Source organism: Brachyistius frenatus, unplaced genomic scaffold, assembly GCF_029030835.1.
Source record: "Brachyistius frenatus isolate BFR_SWC_R1_liver_20210118 unplaced genomic scaffold, ASM2903083v1 Contig_284, whole genome shotgun sequence".
Classification (NCBI taxonomy): Eukaryota; Metazoa; Chordata; class Actinopteri; family Embiotocidae; genus Brachyistius; species Brachyistius frenatus.
The window spans coordinates 322,004-346,771 of NW_027210883.1; the positions used below are offsets into that span (position 1 = coordinate 322,004).

At 43.0% G+C, this 24,768-nt stretch overlaps 1 protein-coding gene across 1 annotated transcript in view; it reads right to left on the reverse strand.

The window, feature by feature from the left end:
• The window catches only part of actn3b (actinin alpha 3b), a 31,835-nt gene extending 7,428 nt beyond the window's left edge, over positions 1–24,407 (reverse strand). The window contains exons 1-10 of the mRNA XM_069722258.1: positions 24,028–24,407; positions 6,356–6,470; positions 5,445–5,564; positions 4,522–4,608; positions 3,424–3,511; positions 3,126–3,204; positions 2,323–2,404; positions 1,699–1,784; positions 1,290–1,382; positions 303–533 (exon numbers count right to left, since the gene is read on the reverse strand). Of these exons, the coding sequence (XP_069578359.1) occupies positions 303–533; positions 1,290–1,382; positions 1,699–1,784; positions 2,323–2,404; positions 3,126–3,204; positions 3,424–3,511; positions 4,522–4,608; positions 5,445–5,564; positions 6,356–6,470; positions 24,028–24,162 (1,116 nt within the window). The 5' untranslated portion in view covers positions 24,163–24,407. The remainder of the gene's footprint in view (positions 1–302; positions 534–1,289; positions 1,383–1,698; positions 1,785–2,322; positions 2,405–3,125; positions 3,205–3,423; positions 3,512–4,521; positions 4,609–5,444; positions 5,565–6,355; positions 6,471–24,027) is intronic.
• Positions 24,408–24,768: the final 361 nt, after the last annotated feature.

Below are 24,768 nucleotides of genomic sequence, written 5' to 3' on the forward strand. Positions count from 1 at the left end.
GTTACAGATATTTGAAATGAATATTCCAGCAATAGCATATGAGAACTTCAATCAATACAAATATTATATTTATTATATATATATTTGTAAATATAATATAAATAATAGAAGTTTTCAATCAATACAATGTGAACAGATTTTGCTCATTTACATATTGGGCGGGGCACATCTACACTGATAATGAACATATGTTCGCAGAGAAGTTCTTTTCACGGTGTTTAGAAACATATTTTTGAATGGAAGGAGAACAAACCACGAGGTGAAGCCATGTTTCAACGGATCAAAGAGTCGGCCGTGCTCACCGACACCATCTTGCCCTCGGAGGGCATGAAGGCGGGCCTGTTGCTGAGCCTCAGCTTGGTCTGCAGGGTGTTGAAGTTGATCTCCAGCTGGCACTTCTCCTGCACGCGGGGCGGCTTGTGGATGCGGCGGTAGTCGCGGAAGTCCTCCAGCTTCTGCTGCATGGAGCGCATGGTCTGCTCCGCCACGCGGTTCTCCAGCCAGGGGATGGTGCGGCGGATCCACTCCAGCAGCTGCAGGAGGGGAAGACCAGGGAAGGAAAGCGGAGATGATTATTCAGAAAGTTCGGATTTCTTTCTTTCTTTCTTTTTACAGTTTGTAGAAGTTTAATATCCTGAATATAACTTGGGTTTTTTTTTTCTTCCACTTTAATGTAACCGTTTCACTTTCGGCTGACATGAGTCCTTCTGTGTGACGTCTTCAGTGAAGAACATCTGCATTTATGTTTATGTTGGTCAATTTGTGTCTCACTAAGTTGTATGATATAAAGGTAGCTGTAGTTGAAATCTCTGCTCTTCTCTACATTAAAGCACTTTTAGAATTACACAAGGTCATTGTTGTTCTTAACATTTTGATCTCAGTTACCTGAGAGTGAATTATACTGATAAATCAAACAGAAATAAAAGAAAAACTGTTTTATAAATGCAAAGACTTTTGTTTCTACTATTACACCACTATACTGCAGCTGGGAAAACCCGGGATGTATATTTGATGAAAAAAAACAGATCATCTAAACAACCTGTCAAAAGAATAATTAATTAAAATGAAAAGTTCAACACCTTATTGGCCCCTTGATATTTTCCAGTCAGTATTTCATGATACAGCTCCACAGATAAACTGACGTAACCCTTTCTTTCTTTTTTTTTTTACAGTCGTGTCGTGTTGAAGTCAGCAGGAGGACCAGAGAGATAAAAGAAAAGCATCAGCGGGTTGAAGCTGAGAGAAACCACGCTGAGGACGTGCAGCACAGACCGAGAGTGGTTTCTCACCTCGCTGGCCAGCTTCTCGTACTCCTCCATCAGCTTCTCGTTCTCCTGGTTGACGGCCAGCACCTTGCAGATACGGTTGGCAGCTGTCTCGGCCTGAGAGGGAGAGGAACGACAGTTTAATCTACGGGAGATCAACAGCCCCGATTCACACGTCTGTTCATTAAGGGTGGCCGTCTCGTCACATTGACTGTGTGTGTGTGTGTGTGTGTGTGTGTGTGTGTGTGTGTGTGTGTGTGTGTGTGTGTGTGTGTGTGTGTGTGTGTGTGTGTGTGTGTGTCATCGGATTGAATCAGTCGGAAAAGCCGACACTTTAAATGTTCCCTCTTATACTGCAAACATCTACGAGGATCCTCTAGTGAGATTCGAATATTCTTCTATTATAATAATAGAAATTAAACCGGAGTCTCACCTGCTCAGCACCGGCGAAGGCGTGGTAGAAGCAGGACACGTAGGTCATGATGGCCTTCTCGTCAGGTTTGGGCGTGTTCACAATATCTGAGGGTGTGAAAACAACAAAAAATGAATTAGTGGTGATATTCAAATATTATTACCAGCTTTTGAGAAACCATTCGTGGTCATTATAACAGATTTGTCATTAATTTTAGTGCATATTTAAAATGTTTTAATGCTGTTTGGCTACATTTGATGGATTTAAGTATTAAAATATAAACATTTATAGTACTTCCAACTTTCATCCACTGAAAATGAACTGATTCAATAAAAAATTTGTGATGGTGGCGTAAAGCTAAAAGCATTAGGGGTTTTATTTACGAGTCATTTTAGGACACCGGCCTACAAAACAGTCGTATTTCCGAGGTCAGGACCATCAGTGCTTCAATAGATTAAAGTGATTTAAAAGGCGCTGTTTTTTTTAATGCAGACGGTTGAATTCGGAGGGAGAAGGACCTCTCGTCCTTGTCCCATCTGCCGTGCTGTGTTTTGCTGCAGTGGAAGTTCTCAGTGTGTCTCAGCATAAAGAGGTAAAAGAGAAGAAGTTCCCGTCGTCGTTTTGATTGCGGTTTCGCAGCCTCACCTTCAGCATCAAGCATCTTGGGGATGTCCAGGAACTTCTCGGCCACTTCGAAGGCGGTGTTCAGGTTACCGATGGGGTCGTCCTAAAGGCAGACACAAGCCAGCTCGTGAGTGCGCGCCGAGGACGATACGGGGTCCGTCAAGAAGCCGCAAATGAACCTATGACGCCCAACTTGATGAGAATTACGATGACAGTGTTATGATCCAGAGTGAGAGGAAGGAAACACGAGTGAAGATTTGCAAAGAGTAGTGAAATCCAGATGAGCCTCGTAAAAGCTGCGGTTCAACGTCACAACGTTTTTCAGGATTTGGCGAACAACTAAAAAGTGTGCAGATCAGATTTCTGTTTCCTTCCCACATCACATTCAATCTGGATAAAACACAACATTTTCCTTGTAATAGTTTTGTCAAGTAAAAATTTTAAATTAAAAATTCCAGAAAGTCGCAGCTGTAATCCAAATAGTATCAATACCCTATTTTAAAAAACAATATCGGGCCAACAAAACACTGGTATATTCTGTATAATTACTCCAAATATATGCTGTAAAAGGCCATGGATTTGGGCAGGCAAGTTATTTTAGTACTCTGTATCGTATTTTTTTAATTATCTTGGCTTACTATAAGTACTGAAAAATATTAAATTGTGAAATGGAAATGAAATAACTTCAATTTAAAAGGTGGAGACATGCAGTAATGAAGTAAAAGATAAAAGAGACATAAAGAGGTGCAAGAAGACTACTAATCATGATTCAGTATAACGTTTGAAAAAGGAAGGAATGCAGGAAGGAAGGAAGGACAGGCCACCTTTCTCAGTTTGGAGTAGTCAATGAGGTCAGGTCTGTGTCTGTGGATGAGGGCACACAGGGCCAGGCCATCCTTCCAACTGAGACACAGGAGAGCACATGAGGAGAAAACGGGCAGGAAAAACAGAGAGGACAGTTTGAAAAGGAACAAAGAAAAGCAAAAACAGAAAAGCGTCAAGAGAGCCACATGAGGACACTAAAACATGAAAGAAAAGTAGAAATAAACATGAAACAGCAGGAATAGAAGCTGAAAGACTGCAGTTCCTGGTTGATGCCACAGTTCGGCGTTGCAGACCCACCTGATGTGGAAGTTCTGCACATTGACGTTCCTGTAGGGGGCAGTCTTCCTCTGGCACCACAGCAGCAGACCCTCCTTAGCAGAGGTCTCTGGGAAAGTGGAAGGAGGGAGAGGGTGAACATTGTAGACAGACATTTTATTCAAACAGTATTGTGAAATAAGCAATAGGTGCAGAGACTCTGACCGCCGCTGAGGACAAGGAGATTATGAGAGGGAGCAGCGGGGATAATTTCCTGCACTAGTGGAGGGGAGAGGTCAGAGCGAGGTCGGCGGCGGAGGAAGCAAAATATTGAATTGCGGGAGCAATAAAAGGAGAGTTAAAGAAGGTAAGAGGGTCAGAGGCGTGTGGAAGGACACGGCGAACAAGGTCTCTGTCTTTTTAAACAACAATTTATCGCGAGTAGACCTGCTGACAGCATGAAGGTTGAACGAAATGACGAGGTGCAAATAAAATAAATAAAAAGAAGTTGAGGAAGGTTTGTTGGATTTGAAGCAGCAGACCAAAAAAAAATTTTTTTTTAAAAATGCAATAAATCAGACGGTGCATTAAATATTCTGCAGTAAACTGTGAGAAGATGCAACATTTGTTTCTCCTCGCACGTGTGACTGAGATATGGAGCTCTGGATGTTTGCATCAGAGTGAAGCTGAGTGTTTTCCATGGTGATTGACTAAACAGATTCCAAGCCGGGTCGGTATGTTGAGCTCACATGACCGACATGGTGATAACACTCAGTCTGCTTCAACAGTGTTTGTCAAAAAAATAAAAATAAATAAATAACACCTCACGTCATAGTTAAAAGTGTTAAAATTGCTCATCAAGACTAATTTTCATATTTAAGATTCAAGATTCAATGATGTGAAATTTTGGAAGACGTACAGATTCACGATTGTACAAAATTCAAATTTTATGAGACGTTATGAGCTGGACTACTCCTTTAATAAAAAACAAAACAAAGAACATGTTCATTTAAATTGTTTTAAATGTTAAATATAGTTGTTATAGTGTTTATGTAAAAACACACACACACACACACACACACACACACACACACACACACACACACACACACACACACACACACACACACACACACACACCTTCCACAGAGATGTCCTGGATGGCGAAGCGCAGGATGATGGTCCAGATCATACCAAGGGTCATCTTCACGTTACCGTCAACAATTTCTGCAAAAACACACACACACACACACACACACACATTAATAATCAATGAAGCAAACATAAAGACTCCCAACAAGCTTGAGTCATTTGAAGCTTTTGCTTTTGACACAAATTGAATTTCACGCGGCCTGAAGGCAGTTCAAGTGAAGAAAATCCCAGAAATCCACTAACTGCTTTTGAAGTGAACGACTGCGTTTCTCAGCGCGGTTTCATAGCTGTTTTAACTGAAGACTTTTCAGCGGGCAGCTCGAGTCAGAGGCCGACAGGAAAAATGTGTCTGTCAAAGTACGTTTAAAAATAATTTTCACACCAGTTTCTTTTTGTGGTTTCTTTTACGAGAACTTTTCAACAGTGTGAACTGCTGCATCTCTGTTCTAACTGTGGTGTGCAGCTACTACTTGATACTATACTGCTTTAATAAATGTTTGATAATATACTATAAATGCCACCTCAGTTTTTTCATGTCACCTTAAAAGCCACGGGATATATTCAGAGATATTCAAACTGTCAAGTCCAAGACGACGACAGACAAAGTACTTTATGATACTTCATCAATCGAGAGAAGCTTAAACCAACTACGTGTAAATAGAAACTGCGTGTGCGTTGCAGCTTCTTCATTGTGTCCATTTCCAGCTGGCTGTTGTGTACTTTACTTTCCTGTCGCGGCCGACTCCTCCGAATTCTCCTGATGCTGAATTTCAGCCATCTGGTGCTTTAAAATTGGGCCACAGAGATGCGACGACTAGAGTATGTGACCTTGGCATATTAATGAAAAGGGGAACGACAGGTAGCAGAAGGAGGCAGATCACGTGAGCTGCTGGCGGAGGCGGGACTCTCACCCTCTGCACCAATAGACACCAGCTTGACGCCCTTGCTGCAGATGAAGTCCAGAGCTTTGTTCACGTTGGCGATCTTGTGGAAACGCATCTTGCCTTTGTCGGGTTTGGGCAGCCTCTCGCCTGAAAGACGAGGAACAGACTCACCGCGTTATTCATCTAGTCAGTTTAAAACTACTGTTTCAGTCAGTCGCAGAGAAAAAATGTCAAACATTCTCTCTCAAGCGGCATAAATATGAGGATCTGCAGATTTTTTTTTTTTTTTAAGGTTTGAAATGGTCAATAAATCATAAAAAAAAACAATCATCAGATTAATTAACAAGGAAAATAATCTTTGGTTACGTTTCGATTTTTATCGGGGTTTGGCCTTCAGTAGATCCACAGTTTAACAGATTTTATATACAATAACTTGAGTCATGTTAACGTTGCAGTTCGTATCTGGAAATATATAATCTGTGTAGTCATTTTTATTCGCATTTTTACATCCAAAAAGTTTTGTTTTTTCCAGATCACTGGATTAAAATGGACCTTTTAATCACCTGTGTGATCACTGCTGTTGGTTACCATGATCACCTCGTGTCTTCTGAAATTATGCAACTGATTAAAACATTATAACTCAGAGGAATTGTGGTTAAACTAACGAATACGGATTTAAAAGCTGAACTGAACTCTGGAAAAAAAAAAGGCATTAGACTAAATGAAGACATCGTGATACATATCAGACAACAAATTAAATCCATGAGGATTGTTTAGGACTATGAAATGATGAGCATTTATCACTTCTATAAAGAAAAATATCAAAAAACTGTTTTTTTTCCCCCCGTCTTCAAGACCCGTACATCCTTATATCATCCGTCATGACTCAGTTTGCCAACAGTAAATGTGTGCGTGTGCTCGTGTGTAATGAGATCCACCTGATATGACCTCCAGCAGCAGCATGAGTTTGAGGCCATTTCTGAAATCCTCTTCAATGTTCTCGATCTGTGTCCCGGCCTTCCTCAAGTGGGAGTTACACCAAGCTGTGAAGGTCTGAGGGACAAACACAGAGAAAAAGAGAGAGGGGGGGGTTACATCTTAACCTGTCCACACACACACACACACACACACACACACACACACACACACACACACACACACACACACACACACACACACAGGGTCAGAAGGGCTTAGCGAGGCCTGAACTGTCCTCTGCGATCTGTGACCTTGCTGTGACCTCGCTGTGACCTCGCAGTCACTGGTATTACTGTTAACAGACATTTCTCAAGCAGCTGGACGTTGGAGATCGAGTCCGAGCTTGAAGGCAGCGGCCATGAATTCCCATTCTTTGGTCTTAGTTCAGCGTCGTGTCGAGTCGGCGCTACGTCTTTCAAAAGCCTCATTTTGGAAGCCAAACAGTTCATTAGGCGGCGGCGCTGTGCGTAATGGGCAGAAAGAAGGCAGCCGGTGATTTAAATGGCTCTCAGCCGCTGAGTGCTTCCTTTTGGTCTGTCTGGAAAACTGCTTAATGGCCTCGGTGGTGCGCGGAGAGGACAATTCAATTGGTTCCATCAGACCGTTCAATCAATCACCAAATGGCATTTTGAGAGGCTTTCATGGTGTTTGGCTTCAAATGTGGAACTAGGATGTGCGTGTTTCTGGGGCGGCCTCCTGAAAGTCGATGAGTCAAATCATCAGTCGGATCACAGTTCAGTCGACAGTCAGGTCAAGCAGATGTTGTTGATTTTTTTAAAAATTTTTTTATAAAGGTTAAGGGGTTATTTTACACAGACTTTAAACCATAGACTACATAAAAGTGTTTGTAGCTTCCAGGTCTGAAAATGAGTGCCTCAAGCTGCAATACCACCGAGGGACACCAGAGGCTGGCTTCAAAAAGCCTCGGGCTCCGGAGACTATACATTTCTCCCACAAGTTATTTTGGTGTTGTTATCTGTAGTCACTCCTTCTTGTTAGTTTTCGAGCGGTTCATCTGAAAATAATCCCGTCACTATTTAGAAATTCGACAGGGTCGACGGGCCGAGAACGAGGGCCGGACTAGGGGGTGTTTTTGACCGCAAAGTGGGGAGGCAGACCGAGGCGACACTTCATCACGAGACGAGACACCCTCGGCAATCAGGAGACAAAAGAGCAGATAGTCTGCGTATAAAAAAAACAACCACATAGTTTAAATATCCATCCTTTTTGACTGACAAAATCCTGCGTGTCCAAACTGGTGTGTGTGTGTGTGTGTGTGTGTGTGTGTGTGTGTGTGTGTGTGTGTGTGTGTGTGTGTGTGTGTGTGTGTGTGTGTGTGTGTCAGGGCTTCTACTGTAGAGTCATAGCTTTGCCAGGGTTTGGAGGATGTGTGGGTGTTGAAGCAGAATAAGTACATGAGCTGAATAACTAACTACAGATGACAGTGTGGGTGGAGAGAGAGAGAGAGAGAGAGAGAGAGAGAGAGAGAGAGAGAGAGAGAGAGAGAGAGAGAGAAAGAGAGAGAGTGAGATGTATAAATTAGCAATGAAACAGGTTTTTGTGCTCACTAGGTGAGAGCATAAATTTTCCATTACGGCAGAGTGCATTAAATACTCCAGAAATCAAAATGTACATGTCCGTAAGTGTGTGTGTGTTTAAACATCTGCATCTACAGAGGTGGACGCAGGAGAGAGAGAGAGAGAGAGAGAGAGAGAGAGAGAGACGGAGAAGGAAAAGAAACTGGTGACAGAGAGGAAGAAGAGAAACGACACCAGAGACCGAGTGAAAGAAGAAAATAAAAGATTGAGTGAAGGAGGAGACCCGGCGCTCATCTCTGTCTGCACCCTGGAGCTGAAATGATTGATTACACAGCTGATTGAGACCAAATATATTCAGGTGATTACAGATTGAAGTGAAATTGTTGCACATTTTCCCCGTTGTCGTTTTCCCAGTCCTGCCGATTTTCTGCTTTCTCCGTCTTCTGTGATTGCGCCACTGAAAATATTCATCACCTTCTCATGTTGTATACATTAAAATAATCAACAGGCTAAACAAGAATCGGAGACGGATTTTTCCCTCATTTGCCAGAGGAGGACGTGTCGTTGGTTAAAACGTAACTGGCATAGATCATTATTTTTTTTTCTAATATTTAGCTGAGAGGAAATTTGTTAGAAAGTTATGAAATAAAAGAAAATTTGGAATATAACAATTAGGTAGGAATCCACAAAGAAAGATAGAGCACACTGTGTTGAGCTCCTTTGATGATGTAATCCTGTCTCCTCCTCTTCATCACAACATTCAAAGAGCAGAGAAAGCACTACAAGTAAGGCCAATTTACGTGTATATGTATTTTGCGTAGGCATTTCCATTTTGTGCTATTTTATACTTCATCTCTCCTTCAACATTTTAGACATTTGACAGCTGTCGTTATTTTGCAGATGAAGATTTATAAAGACATGAATATATGAATTTGTGTCTATAAAATACGTCTTTAATATATATAAACTAGTAACTTAACCACACTTCAACCAGCTATAGCATTTGAACAGTTCTTTTGTTACATATTACTGTAACAGGAACACCATGCATCGTATTCTTTGGACTTCTGGACGTATGAGCACTTTGACTTTAGTGGAATCTAAAAACTGCTGACTTGCATTTTCTTTGTAAAAAGTTTGCTCAACTTTCCACGACATTTGGACACATCGTCCCGTCCTCTCAAACATTATCGGACACTTCAAATTTCCTATTCTGAAAGTCAAAGAGAGAAAAACACTGGTAGACAAAGAAGCAGCCCGGCGGAGGAGTGAGAGGAGTGAGAGGAGTGAGAGGAATGCCCCGGCCCCGGTGTAATTCGATGTAAGGCCCTGGAGGGGCGAAGAGGCCGCCTGTCCGACCGGCCAGGGTCCCAGCAGGTGCTCTTCTCGTTTGCCACGCATGACCAAATTTAGACAGACTCCTAATCCAGCACACGCGGGCCACCAGGCCAAACCGGAGAGGGGATGCACGAAGGAGGAAGGAGGAGGCCGAGAGCAGGAGGGGGAGGTGGGGGGAAAGTGTGTGTGTGTGTGGGGGGGGGGGGCTAAATTAGGTAGAAGAGGAGGAGAAAAGGCTGAAAAGTGGAGGGAGGGTGGAGGAGGAGGCTAAATCGGGTTGCCATGGGACACCACTGGACAGCTGAGAAGGCAGGATTCCTGAGGCGAACTGTAAGAGTCCAAGACTGAGAGAGGAGGAGGAGGAGGAGGAGGAAGAGGAAGAGAGGATGATGGGGAGGAAGGAACGGATTTAAGAACATGACGAGATGTAAAATAATAACTTGACAAATAGCGGGAAAGATGAGAAGGGGTGACACCTCGCCTACATCAAAGCGAGCTGTGAGGAACTAAAGGGGCTGTAATTAAAATCACGGATTTGCTTCGTCGATCAAAGCTGGAGATGCAAACATAATCCAACATTCATTAAATCCAAAACGCTTATCAGAGCAGCCCGGGATCATAAAAAAATAAAACGATTAAGTGCCATACCTGAGACACTGACGCTATTAATTCTGCTCCTCTGCATCTGCAATGCTTTATTATCTCATCCTCTCGGTTTACTGTAATGCCTGAGGTGGTCTACAGGGTCCACCGTCGTGAAGCCCCCCCCCCCACCGGTCCTTCTTGTAAAATGAGGTCACGGTAGCCCAGCTGAATGCCTGTCATAACTACCCCCCCTCCTGCCCCCCCACAAGGGGAATCATGGCTGCTGACCCTCAATACAGCTGACACGCACATACACATGTTCCTACACACACACACACACACACACACACACACACACACACACACACACACACACACACACACACACACACACACACACACACACACACAGTTCTCCCATCTGAATCGGCTCGGAGCTCTTAATAATGTCCGCTAGCTTGGCTGTCCATCAAACAGCTGACGCAACCGCAGCGCCGCCTGGAGTTGCCGCCGACGGCCTCAGAGGGGAAGCCGAGAGCAGACTACATTTTCTGAACTGTGTTTCACATTTTCCTCCTGATGTGATCGCCAACACAAAGTCTGTGTAAAAACAAGAGGAAGACAATTTTAAAATGTCCTATTCTGACCAAATAATGTGAAATAATGCTTTTTTTTTTTTGGGAGAATATCAAATGTGTTTCCACGAAACTGATGATTGTGTCTATGAATTCATCAATGAAATGGATTTTGGTAATTCTAGGAACAATATGGCATGTCTAAAATATACAGGATTTATTGGTCCTTTTATAAAAAAAATAATAATAATAATTCAGTTTTTTTGTTAAAATCTTATTTTTTCTAGGTGCAGAAATTCTTCCTGAACCGAAACACAACATAAAAAGTTTGAGAATGATCAATAACATAAAAAATACTTGAAACAAAAGATGATTTGGACCAGAAAAATAAACATTACCAGAGGATTTTTCTATTACATTTCTGAATAAGATCTTTTTATGAGCTGTGTTGAGGTTAAAGTTTAAATAAATCTTTCATTAAAAAGGCAACGGGACCAAACATGGAAGCTATGAACTGGGAGTATATTTGTGTTTACCTCTGACATACAACACGCTTGGTGAGCACAAAATGGATTTTCACAGCTGACCATCTTCATCACACACACACACACACACACACACACACACACACACACACACACACACACACACACACACACACACACACACACACACACACACACACACACACACTGTTGTTCACTGTCAGCTGTGTCTGACTTGATGACGACCCCAGTGGCTGTTACTCCAGATATGTCAAGGTGTTCTTCACACTTCCAGAGCTCCATTTCTTAGCCTCAGACTGTCCTCTGACAAAGAAATAAAACAGCAGAATTTACACTTCTGTTCATAATCATAATAATAATAATCACATAAACCTGCAGAACAGTTTTAATTCACAGCGAACTTCTACGCAATGCTGCCTCGCTGTCTCCATCCGGTCTCTAGCGTGGATTTAATCACTGGAGTCTTCAATGGCGGATTTCACTAATTAGCACTTTCAATCAGACGCTGTTGATCTAATTAGGAAAATATGTTTGTGAAGTGTTCCACTGGAATGAAAATGTGACTGCTGATGTGTCTTACAGGGAACACAACTATCATTAATCTCTGTGTACTTTTATGACCAAATGCTTCAAGATTTGGTTGCATTTTTTTTTTTTTTTAATCTGCTGACAAAAAGCTACTGAATAGTGTAAATATATGAGGTTTGTAATGCAGGAAACGGTTGTTAAAAACAATAATCAGAGCTTTAATAAAAGGAGGTGGAGGTAATTGGATGCAGATGGGGTAGAAAAGTAAAGAAATCTATTGTAATCTATTTTATGAAGTCTTGTCCATACGTATCATTTGGTGTGGCTATAATTGATTAAGACAGGACACTTTTATTGTCCCTTTTTGTCAATTAAGTCCATTTGCCACAACAAACTTAACGCGTGTTATTTTAATATAGATAACATGATTTATATCTATCTGCAGTGTTTGAGAAAGGAGGAGAAAAATGCAATTTACAGAGCTAGAGCAGCATAACATTAATCACTTCACGCATAAATAAAGATCTAAGTGAATATCTAAAAGAATTTAGGTCAACATCCACGTTATAAACTACATGTGCCATAACAGAAGTATTTAAGTTCCACTGCCTGTGTAAAAATAGTCCGCCTGCAAGGTTGACATTGTGGACTCCATTCACAGGAGTCCACTACAGCTACCTTTGTCACACACCTGTTCAGCAGCCTTTCTCACACACACACACACACACGCACGCACACACACACACACACACACACACACACACGCACACACACGCGCACACACGCACACACACGTGTCCAGGAATGCTACATAACCCGATCGCAGCCCACTCACATGATCTCACAGAGAACACAATAATAGCCGCACATAAAAACACTGTTCTTATGTTTTAAAAGGTTGTTACGACGCACAAGGACACACACGCACACACACACACACACACACACACACACAAACCTGGACAGAGTACAAATTCACACAAAGATGTGCACCCAACTGCAGACAAGTAACCTCTAAAAATGATAATGACGTGAAAAGAAACCCTGCAGTGAGCATAATGAATGTTTATGACGCTGTAAACATACTTCAACACACACAAACCTCACAAACCTACAGACGCACACGTAATTACAGTCCCATTGGTTTTGGACCACCAGCAGTTCAGTCCACCTGTCTGATAGTAATAAGTGTTTACAGAGAGATGAGAAGATGCCCCCCCTCCCCTTCCTTCTCCTCCACACCACGCACACGCAATAAAAAACCAGCGACTCCCATGACAACACACCACAGGGTCAGTGGTTATTAAAAACACACACTCCACTGCTCATCTCAGTTACTGGATTTATTTCAGTCCAAAATGAGACATTTTCCTCCTAAATTAAACTATTTGAACCAGAGCATTTGCACCGTTATACGTATATATGTTTATATATATTTACTATTTTTCTCCTTTAGTCTTATTTAGCACTTAGTGACACTCAAAGCAATAACTGAACGACAAAAACATAACTCTGACTATCTCCGATATCAAGCAGCAACCAGCAGCGATGTCATCAACTGGCTTGCGTACTGCCGTTATGAAGCCTCGAGCTGGGGAGGAGGATCTAACTCCATCTGACTGGAAACCCGACGACATTACAACCCCGCCCGCCGACAGCAGAAACCTGATTGTACTACAGACCTGTCAATCAAAAAGACACACCCCTAAAAACACTGCTTTCTGAGGCCTAATATCTAATCAATGATGGACCGCTATAAAACAACATAATAACTTGTGGAAAAAATATATTTACTTTATATTTCATGAGAGGAGTTGAATTGGAGTCTATGGAGGCTTTTTGGAGCCAACCCCTAGTGGCCTTCGGTGGTATTGTACTTCGTGGCACTCACTCTTCAGACCCAGAAGCTACGTCCACTTCTACATGCAGTCAGCACGCAGTAAAACCCAAGTGGAGGAAAAGAGCATCATTTTCTCCTGCCAGAGCTGATGGAGGGAAACTGCTTCACCGCTGAGCTCTACTCTTAAACTGCACTCCTCACATCAGTGAAAACTCAAACATATCAAACACATTAACCAAAAAAAACACACAAAAAAACATCAATCCATCTGAGGCTTCTACAAAAAGGGGAAGTCGACAATATTCAAACATACAGCTAATGCTGATAACTGCGTTATATTAACGGTAAAAGACTTTGAAGAACTGCTGATGTGATGAAGGTTTTTCTGGATTTGTGCACAGGAAGCTGCGCGGTGAACACTGTGACAGCACTTATGTAAGTCCTCCACCACAACACTTGTGACAGACTCCAACTGCCATCCTTGAGCCATATCAGCTCTGAGTGGACAAACAACACTCCCATCGATGCTGTCATCTCGGCGCAAGTGTCAATAAAAGAAAAAACACACAGCACTTCTAAAAAGTAAAAACAGGAATGTTTGCTGTGTTTTAAGAGGATTACAGCCTCTGCTTGTCACGAAGGCGGATGTTTGTCAAAGTCAAATCCTCCCTGGAGTAGGTGTTAACATTTGAAAACAGTGTGATGCTGAATTTGATGCTAATGCGCACAAACTGGTCTGTTTTCTATGAAGTGAGTTATGAGGCCTCGAGTTCGGATTTGGGCTGCTGCCATCTTGCCGGTTCGGAGCGGTTTCTCAATCGATCTGATTGGGAACCAGGGGGAAAACTATGCCCCGCCTACCAACAGCACCACAGACCTGTCAATCAAACAGACACCGTCCCAAAAATGCCGATTTTTGAGGCCTAATATCTAATTAATGATGAGATTTCGCCAGAAAACTAAAAAGGAGTGAATTTTGTCAACGACACCAATATGACGAGTAGAAATTTTTTTATTGACTTTGTATTTTATTAGCAATGTTCAATGGGAGTCTATGGAGCCAGAGTTTTTTTTTTTTAACCAACTCCTAGTGGCCCTTGGTGGTATTGCAGATAAAGGCACTTCTGCATCTGCCTCATTTTTCAGACCTGGAAGCTACGTCCACTTTAATATTTAGTCTATGGGTATAACACGTTGATATATAATTCAGAGACTGAGACAGAAAGAGATCAAAAAAATATGAGTTCGGTTGTACTATCTATGAAAATCTTTTAAAATCACTTTCAGTGCCACTACCTACAGCATGTTTTCTACACGGTATTTCAGGAATTACAAAGATATTTCTGTAAAATGCTTTTCTCATTTATATATATTAAAAAATATATATATATGTTGATATTGACCTAAACCAGAAACAGTTGTGAATGCCATTTTATAAATATACATCAGAAACTATTGGCTCAATAAATAACTTTAGATATTGGCACATTTTGATTGACACTAAAAAAAAAGTGTTGAGGTTTAACATCCAGAACTTAAAACGACAAAACTTGCTGATTTCTTTGGTAAAACCGACTATGATGTGGCAACGACATATTTCTCTTGTCCGCCCGACTTGTCGTATGACATCACCCTCCTGCGTTGGGTCTCCTGTAAACAACAATTTCCCCAAAAGTCCTCCACCGACTTTTAACAGATGATAAAGTGACACGGCCATCGTGGAGGGAGAGAAGTTACAACACACAACAGGTGTTGCTGATATTTAGGAACCCCCCCCCCCCCTTTCTCTTCTTGTGGGCTTTAAATACCCCCCGTTCTCCCCCCCTGAAACCTGGAGCCCTGAACTTGGGTGCCACAGGGACGATTTGGGATGGTGACGTAAGAGCCGGGAGTTTAACCCCTCCACCCCAAATACTGATAGGCCAACTGGAATCCCTTCTAATCCCCCCATAACCCCTAAACAAGAACTCATACGGCGTCTGACCAACTTCCTCACACTAGAAATACTTTGTTTGTTTCTTTAAGTGTAACTAGTCGATAGCTTTACGTCTTTGGGCCCAAAGAAACTTCCTCAGGAAGTTGAGGCCACAAGTTGATTTGATTTAAAGCGTCCGAAGATAATTTGCTTGAAATCATTTGTATTTCTGAAAAACTGACTTCTTATCTTTACGAAGATGGTTTATAGCTTTTTAGAGTGAAATCTACTAACATAATTAATATTTGTCTGTAAACGGAAAAAGGGAATGGAAAGAAACTGGAAACTGAAAAAATGAAGACAAACCTGGACGAATACACAAAGGAAAGAAACTATTCTGAAAAGTCACGACACTAAAAAGAGAAACTGGAAGCTCTTAACAGTGGAGGTCATCAAAAAATAAAATATTTATATATATATATATATATATATATATATATATATATATATATATATATGTAGCTCCCGCTGCATAAAACAAATAAAACCGTTTTTATTTGGGTCAGTTGGGTCAGGCAGGATAAGAGGGAACAAATCATTTCTCCTCACTGAATATCCACCAGTCCGGTCTGTCTACTGAATAAATATAGAAACTGGTATCCAAAACATCCAAGAAATCCTTATGAATAATATGTAAACAGCAGATTCAAATTACACCTCCAGCGGGTTGAACTGTAAGTAAATCAATCCCCGATATAAATTTGTCAGCCGTCCTTTCCACCTCTTCTCCATGAAGATTAATGGGCTAATACCCAGAGACCCTGCTGACAACAAGGCCACAGCCGGGGCCCGGGTCCAAACCCACGGATTTATGTCTGTGTTTAGAGGATGAAAGGCCTAGGACACCTCTTCCAGTCAAAGCATGCATGTGTGCGTGCCGGATGCCGGAGAGTATTACTGTAGACACAGGGGGGGATTGGGAGGGGGTGGGGGGGTTGATGAAAGACAACAGGCCTCCACCCGCAGACTATTTTAAAGATTTAAGGACGAACGCGATGTAACGTTTGGTTTCCTCGCCGAATATCATACCCACGACGCGAAGCGGCGTTTCCACATCAGACATCATCCCGGGTGTGAAGCGGCGTCGCCCGCAGCGCTGCAACACGACGACGCAGAACACGAAGCAGAACACGACACAGAACACGAAGCAGAACACGACGCAGAACACACGAGAGGAAGCGACACGGCGCTCGAACGGAACGAGGCCTTCGCGTTGACGTCTGCTTCGTCATATTGTCGTGAGAGGGGAAACACGGCGTCCTGGTCCGCTCCATCACATCGCTGCACCGCCGCGGTGACGATCCCGACCACTAATGTCAGACAAAACGTAACACCGAGCCCCTCGTGTGTGTGTGTGTGTGTGTGTGTGTGTGTGTGTGTGTGTGTGTGTGTGTGTGTGTGTGTGTGTGTGTGTTCACTTTTCAGAAGCACAAATCTTTTTGGATGAATTAATGTATGAAGACAAATAAAAGTACCAATTTGTGGCGTTTAGTTTCCCGTGTCTGACGGCGTGATGAAGCCTGAGGTGCTGACAGATGATTTAAATTTGATCCGGTGCTGTTGATAGATTACAGAGACACAAGGTGGGAGGGATAATCAAATATTTTAGGGTTCATATTTCTACGCAAGCTTCCCTGCCAGCTTTGAGGGAAAGAAATGCCGCTGACATGTTTAGCAGGAATAATATTCAACATCTTGTGTTCGCGTGCAAACATTTGCTTGTTAATGCAGAAAGAACGAGCTACGACTTGGACTCGTGGTAATGCGGTTGGCTTTTGCAGGCATCTCGTCATAAATGGGTCGTAGAGCTATAAAAAGTTATTTAGAAAAGTCATTAAAATGCATTCTTAGTGCAGTTGTCTTTACTTCATTTCACAGCAGTCCATCCAGACATTTCACCCAAAACTATGGAAGTAAAAGTCCGAGCCAGTCGGATTAATCCTCTGGGGAACATGAATTTCTGTACAATATTTTGTGTATGTCCCACTAAAAACGATGCATTTTCACATCATTTTGCACTATTATCATTACAATATTGATTTAAACATGTACTGTCTGCCATAATATAAATAATAATCACCACGAATGGTGAAACCAGAGCTGACAGTGGAGCTGTAGCGGGTTCGCTGCTGTCCAAAGTGTTATCATTTAGGGAAAACTCTGTTGAAGCTGGTGATATTTCTGTCATTTTGTTTTTGGTCGACTGCTACATTTAATGACTTGGAAACAAGGACAAAAGTTATCTTTCATGGCACTGTGACTTTCAATTGTCCGCCGGGGTGTACGTAGCAACCCTTATTTTCTGCTCGCGCTGCGCACACACACGCACGATCACTCATTGCAGCATCCTTATCCTCCATTGTTGGCTCTAATTCTGTGTTCGCCCTCTTTTCTTGTTACGCGTGTCACCAGACGAATTGACTGAGCGTGAGATTGATGGCGGAGGATGAAGGCGAGCGTGCGGGTTCACAGTTGGCAGCGGCAGCATGACGCGCCTTTTGTCGTTTAATGAGCACCGGACTCGAAGACGGGCGACGGGGAAGATTAATTGGTGCAAGTAGTCGTGGGGGATTTATGACAGCGAGGCTGTCCTGGGTCGGGGGAGGAGGGGAGGGGGGGGGGTGGCTGTGTCTAATTTCAGTGGGCAAGTTCTTTCTCTGAAATAAGAGGCAAAAGTGATGCAGATCTGAGGTCAGCTAATTCCATCTGAACAGAAACCTCGACCACGCTGACCTCTGGGTGACGCTGATCTACGGCGTGTCGCGCAGCACTCATTGAGCCAGAAGTCACGGACGACCTTGCGCTTCCCCTTCGACCTCCGTCCGAGAACCGCAAAAAAGGGCTATTTAAACGTTCAGGTCAGATGATCTGACACCTCCGGTTTGAGCTTTTGTTATTTGTAGGTGGTGAGTCTGAAGTGGCTCCAGGACGAGCTTCCTCGGTTTGCGTCTGCGGAGCGCGAAGCTGTTTAACACACAACGTTTTTATACTCTGCAGGAAGAAAAAAAACTCTGAATTATTTGTGTTGTTCAATGACAGCACAAAATCCCAACAAGTGAGATGAATATTAGATCAAATAATCACTATTGTAACTGGAGCTGGACGACACCTGGCCGATCCGTATGCTCCTGCAGCTTCTTCTTCAGCCATTATAGAGCACATAATGATATCTTGGTGATCTCAGTCCTATTATAAGAGACCCATCATCTCAACTGACGACTGTAACTTCTGCCGCCGCCGACCTATAAATATCTCGCGCACGCAGCCAGCTTTCAGCCCCGAACATTATGAGCTCAGTTCACTTGTTATAAAGACAGTTGGAGCGTCTGAAAGCTGAACGGCATACGCTGACACGAGTCGGACATTTTGCGCGCTGTCCGGCCGCGTACCCTCTCGTGTGCCATGTGTTACCGAGGTCACGGACTTGGCAGCTCGTCGCTTTCTCCTTCCTCATAAAACGAGTCCCGGTTTTCAAGCGCCCGACGAACAGCGACGACTAAAACCGACACACGCTTTCGTCCGCTGACGACGCCCAACGCTTTCATTTACTAGGTTTTCGCTTGTTTTTCTGTGCGATGGAAGTCACCGTCACCCGGGTCGAAACTAATCCGACCTTTTAATCTATTTGCGGGACCCACGGAGCGGCTCCGATCGGATCAAGATGGCTTCTCGCGGCTCATCAATCAACATTTCTACTTTCACCGTATCGCGTGTCCGCTTTTAACGTCACCAACTCTCCCCGAGAACATTTCTGTCTTCCAACTGTGTCCGAATCCTCACAAGAAGTCGCCCACGAAACGCACCGGAAACACACCGTCATGTATATAAAATACAGCGTATGACTATGAAAATGTGTCACGCACCACACACACACACACACACACACACACACACACACACACACACTTGGACATACTCCTCGGCCCTTCCTGCGGCCTCCGAGGGCTCCTGCGCTAAAGCAGTTTATAGAAGCCTCCCTACATGGACACGGCTTCTGGAATAGCAACTGCTATTTGATCCGACCGCCGGCTCTCTCACCTCTCCACTTACGTTTAACCCTCGTACGGACGCTCACAAAACACATCCAGCGCCCTTGTTAATGCCATTATTTTAGACCCAAAGTTCTCCCAGAACAAACTTTTGAAACATTTGGCAAGGTTGCACTGCTCTTGTGAGATTTAACAAAAGTGATGAATTACGAGAACATTGGTAGTTTTAAGGTGTGAGACAAACAAGCAAATAATCTTCTGTGGACTGATATTGGATTGGACCATCGAACGGTTTATCTTGGGTATAAAGTGACTTTACCAACATTTTTACCCGAAGGAGACGTCGCTGAGTTGAAAAAAAATAATGTTTTACATAAAAATCATCTAATTTCATCCTCTAGGATATAAAAAAGAAAGAAAGAAAAAGACCGTAGGAGTGGTTGAGATGAGAGCGACTTCTACTGCATATGCAACAGCATATCTTCACTGTGAAGGAAACACGTGGCGAAGTCATTATCGATGGTTTAATGCGATTTCAGTGTCTTTTCAGTAAGACTGCTATGTAACGCAGCACATTTTAAAAACATGCGGAGTTTAGCTGAGGACAGACGGGAATTCAAACAGGCTAACGACCTCAACGTCGCCAACGGGGCCGAGAGCATTCGTTGAAGTGTCGTTTTTATGCGGCGCTTCCAACATAACCAGAAATGTGGATAACATTACTCTGATTTAAAGCAACACCTTTTGTACTTTTTTGTTTTTTCTCTCCAGGTCGCTCTCAGGAAGCCATTACCCGGTGAGAACAGAGGAGCTCGGAGAGCACACTTCAACGCAATTCACTGCCTCCGTGCGACCCAAGCACGGCTTGTGTTTTTAGGATTGTCTGGTGGAGCACCAGGTAGGAGTTGAGATCGATGACCCCGTCTGGCCGCCGCACTGCCAGCTGACTTGTTCAAATGCAGAACGAGATTAGACGGGGATAGATTCGATTACGCAGCAGCAGCCCGGGATCTCACCTCACCCACACACGGGGGTGGGGGGGCATTACATTAGGTTGAGTGGGTAAATATCACATTACTGGACACGACTTTAAAAACACTGCAATCCGACGACGATCGCTCTTTTTTTTTCATTCATTTTAACGAGAACTGAGTACGACGCGATAGAAAGAGCACCGAAAAATAATGTGGGTTTTACTGCAAATCTCATTTAGAGACACGTGAAGATACAACTAATACAAGTGCAGCATCAGCGGGAATGATTATTAATGCGAGCCCTGGGAATAAATGTTCATGATTAGGCCACATAATCAGCTTTTAATTAATTGAATTAGTCACTATCGAAAAGAATATATTGTATTATTTTAAAGTTTTTCTGTAAGGTCATATTTATTTTTTTCAATTTGAATAAAAACATTTGGATGATTATGAGAACATGAGGTTAACTTTTTTATTTTCAATGCTTTTGTAGATATCATTGTCAATTAATGTTGCATTATTTATTACTTTAGGTCAACTTTCCCTTCACTCCTTAAACTGTGAAGTGGTTAAACCAATGATATTTAATAGACGAAAAAAAACTGGCTGATTATTTCTATAGCTTTCAAGACGAGTGTCAATTTTAACACGAATAAGAGCTCAATTTATTTAGTTTGTGCACGTTTGTTTTGATATACTCTCAGTTAATAGATCTGCTTGTCCAATAAGGCTGCTGATAACCCCTATGTAATGTTTATTTATAGGTTATTGCTAACATGAGCTTTCGCTAGACAGTATTCACTTAGTCAGATAGCAGCTGAACTCTTAAACAATGTGAAACACAAGATGGCTTAAGTCAGACGGGGTGACGTTTCTTTTTTTTTTTTTGGCGTATTGACATTTTCCGTTTTGTTTTATCTTCTCAGTTCATTATAGAAGCACAAAAAAAACCAAAAAACTTAAACATAAGCGCTGCAAGTTATTACAGGAACTGTCGACTATACAACAGCATACGTCCTTCAAATAAATTGCCGCGTGTTCAGCATCACAGCCTCGTCAGTCCTCTGAGCTGAGAGTTCATCTTTAAAACAGATATTGATCACACTCATGTGCTCAAGCAGAAACTCTTCAAGTTGTCAGACATCAATAAGCTCTGAGAGTTCATGAAAAACATCTACTTCTTTCCCCCTAACGGGCCCTTTTCACCTCGTCTCTGGAATCGGCCTGACAACCGGGCCGTTCTTATTTCTGGGATTACTTTGAGGAAAGATGATTGCCAAGACAAGATGTAGCCAGATCTGATCGCTCCGTCCTTTCATTCCCCCTCCTCCTCCTCCTCCCCCCAGACCTCCGGCAGCCCTCGCTAGATGCAATATCTGACACAACATTTTGCCAACTCCTATTAAATTTAATTCCTTGTCAAAATCAAGCCATGAATCATTTAGTTAGCAAACTACCAGAGATGCTTCCTGATAAATATAAACCGATGTCAAGATGTTACAATTCTCACACACACACACACACACACACACACACACACGCCCACACACACTATTTCTAAAGTCCAGTATCAGATTCAGCATCACTGTGTGTTGACAAACACTTTACTACTGCGTCAAGTGGTGAGCAGCTTTTTCCACTGAAATTTCCAGGATAAGAGGAGACAACAGGTGCAGCGAGGCTTTCCCCTTCATATTCATTACACTGCAAAATGATGCACCGGCTATATTCACAGGCTGATATCAGCTCCTTGAGCTACATCTGACATGCCGAGGAGAGCAACCGAGTACCGTGACCCTGCTCCCCCGGGGAGGTTCAGTGGCGAAGACCTAAAGGCTCGCTCGGCTGCGCAAGGCCCGCCGGAGGCCCGCTGTATCGCCTTACATGTAAAAGATTGGCAGGTGCATGGGACGAAGGGGGAGGAAAAAAAAAAAAAAAAAAGAGGGACTCCTGTAACAGACCCAGAAAAAAGGAAAAACAAGACGTGCTCACAGATTTGAGGCGAGAGGAAGTGTTCAACGTGACAGAGGCGATAGAAAAAGAGCGATGGATGTAGTCGGGGGGGGGGGGGGGGGGGGCTGGAGCAAGTTAAAAATGTATTTTTAGGAAGATGTTTATTTGTAGGTCTGTGAAACCAACCCGGGGTGTATATCTACCAGCCTTGCCATCTCTCTCTCTCCATCTGTTGAGGTCTCTCAGCCTGTCACTGTGCTGCCGCTCTATAGGCGGGGGGGGGGGACATTTTACATTTACAGGACATATCCTGCAGATTCACCGCAGTGAATACGTCCTGTAAAATGCTGCTACGAATCCCCCCCCCCCCAAAAAAAAAAAAGAAAAAAAAAAAAAAGAAAAAAAAGATGATGCAGGTTAGATGAGAGGACGTCTGTGAGGAGATCAGAGGTTCTGGCAGCCGCATCAAAACCACACTGTAACAAGCAGGGTACATATGAGCGTGAATTCACATTCATTATCACATTTGAGACTATAAGAGGGTGTGAATCGTCTTTTCCCAACGCCTGCTATTATTTGGAAGACATTTCTACAACCCTGAAATACTCTATAACCCAAAAAAATATTACACTTGTCGCACTATAATGATTCTTCTTCTTCTTCTTTTTTTTATACCTGTTGCTCCAAAACAAACGGCAGCAGGAAGTGTCTGATTGTTTTAATATAAAACTCCAATTGTTAACTTTTGCACAAACACAGGTATGTACCTGTAATAATAATTCAAAAAAGTTATTTTAAATGTCTATATGTTTATATTTGCTCTGATTTGGATGCTTGGTCAGCAGATCAATACAGTGTAAACAGAAGTCGTTAATTCAGACACGGCTGACAGTTCAAACTACATCCAGGCCTTAAAACAACCTTAATACCTGAGAAATAGTTAAAACTTAATAAATAACTTCTAAAAAAAAAAAAAAAACAGGATGTACTTTTTTTCGAAAATACTCATCCAAGATGGCGACCAGGTAGCAACGAGCATGGCTAAGCTATCCAACCAAACATGAGTACTATCTCCCCACTGGGCTGAAACTTTTAACAAGACAAAAAAGGAGGAAACGGTTATTAACCTTCACGGTTTGTTTTCGTCGTCCCACTTTGTTGTTGTTGTTGTTGTTGTTTTTCTTTTATCTCGCCGCGGCAGACGTCACTTCTGTCAGTTGACTTTTTTTTTTTTTTTTTTTTTTTTTTGCTCCGGCAGCTCGTTAAGCACACCTGTCAGTGCGCGTGCTCGTGGCAAAAGGCCCCAGTGTCGCCATGGTAACGGCTGGCCTCCGCACTCAAGAGTGTTTAAAACCTGCTTCAAAATGGTCTTAATGTTGTTAAATTATGATTAAACGTACGACTTAAGACTTAAAAGTAGGCACAAAAAAAAAAAAAAAAAAAAGTCTGAGAAGGGTGGTTTTATATTTAGACAGTCTGCAAGGCAATCGGGGGGAACTGAAAGACAACACTGAGAAAGTTCCTCGGCCTAAAATATCTGCCCACACAGCTTCCAGCAGGACTGAAGTGCCAGCTGCGAGGACAGCCAAGGCGCAGACGCCCAGTTTCATATCGGGCTGTTGTGGGTTTAACACTGTCAGAGGGACGCCGGTGGTTCCGAGAATAATCCAGTTTTGTCGTGTTAACGTGTTAATAAATGCATAAGAAAAAAGCCAGTCACTGGCGTGAATGTGTCAGTATGGGTAAAAAAAAAAAATCTGTGCGTAATTACGCACGGGCGCACAAAGCGCAGCCCGCAGCTCGGAGCCTCCAACGAACCCGAACCTACCTTTCTCTGCTGCTTCTCCCAGGCAGGGTCCAGCAGCAGGTCCCTGTCCCAGTCGTCCTCTTGGGTCATGTACACTTCTTCATGTTGGATCGTGTAGGAGTTGCTGTATGTCATTTGGGTTTCGACAGCTGTCATCGTTCCGCCTTTGTCAGGACCTCACGCGTCCCCCTCAGCTTATAGAAAGAAAAAAAATTAATCAGCAAAACAAACGACGATGACGCCGTGAGGGTAAGAACCTCCTTGAGACGAGGGGTCTCGCTTTCAGGGGGGGAGAGACAGTTAGGGGCTGCAGAGACCAGACTCCACTGGTGCGAGGTGCCTGTGCGGAGGTGGTGCTCCCACTACCAGAAGACCCTGCTGGCCGGTGCTCCTTTCCTGGTCAAAAGTGGCACACGTGACCGCACCCCAATAAGTATGGGAACCGACCGCTTGGGTATCAGGTTCTGACCCGAAAAAGGCGTGAAGGGCGGAGTCGTCTCCCGCGGACAGTGATAAGAGGGCCCGTGAGTGGTGTGCAGGCACGTCAATCACGCCCCCTCTCACCAGAGAGGTTTTTATGGCCTGTGCAATGCACCTGTTGCTGATCCTCAATGGTAAACTCGGGCCTGTGTAGTTTCAGCCTTCTTCTTCTATAAAACAAGATCAAACAACTAAATCTAATATTCTCAGAAAATATGAGATCTAAAGGGAACTTTTTGGACAGGTCCCCCCCCCAAAGAATATAGTTCTCACCTCAGGCAA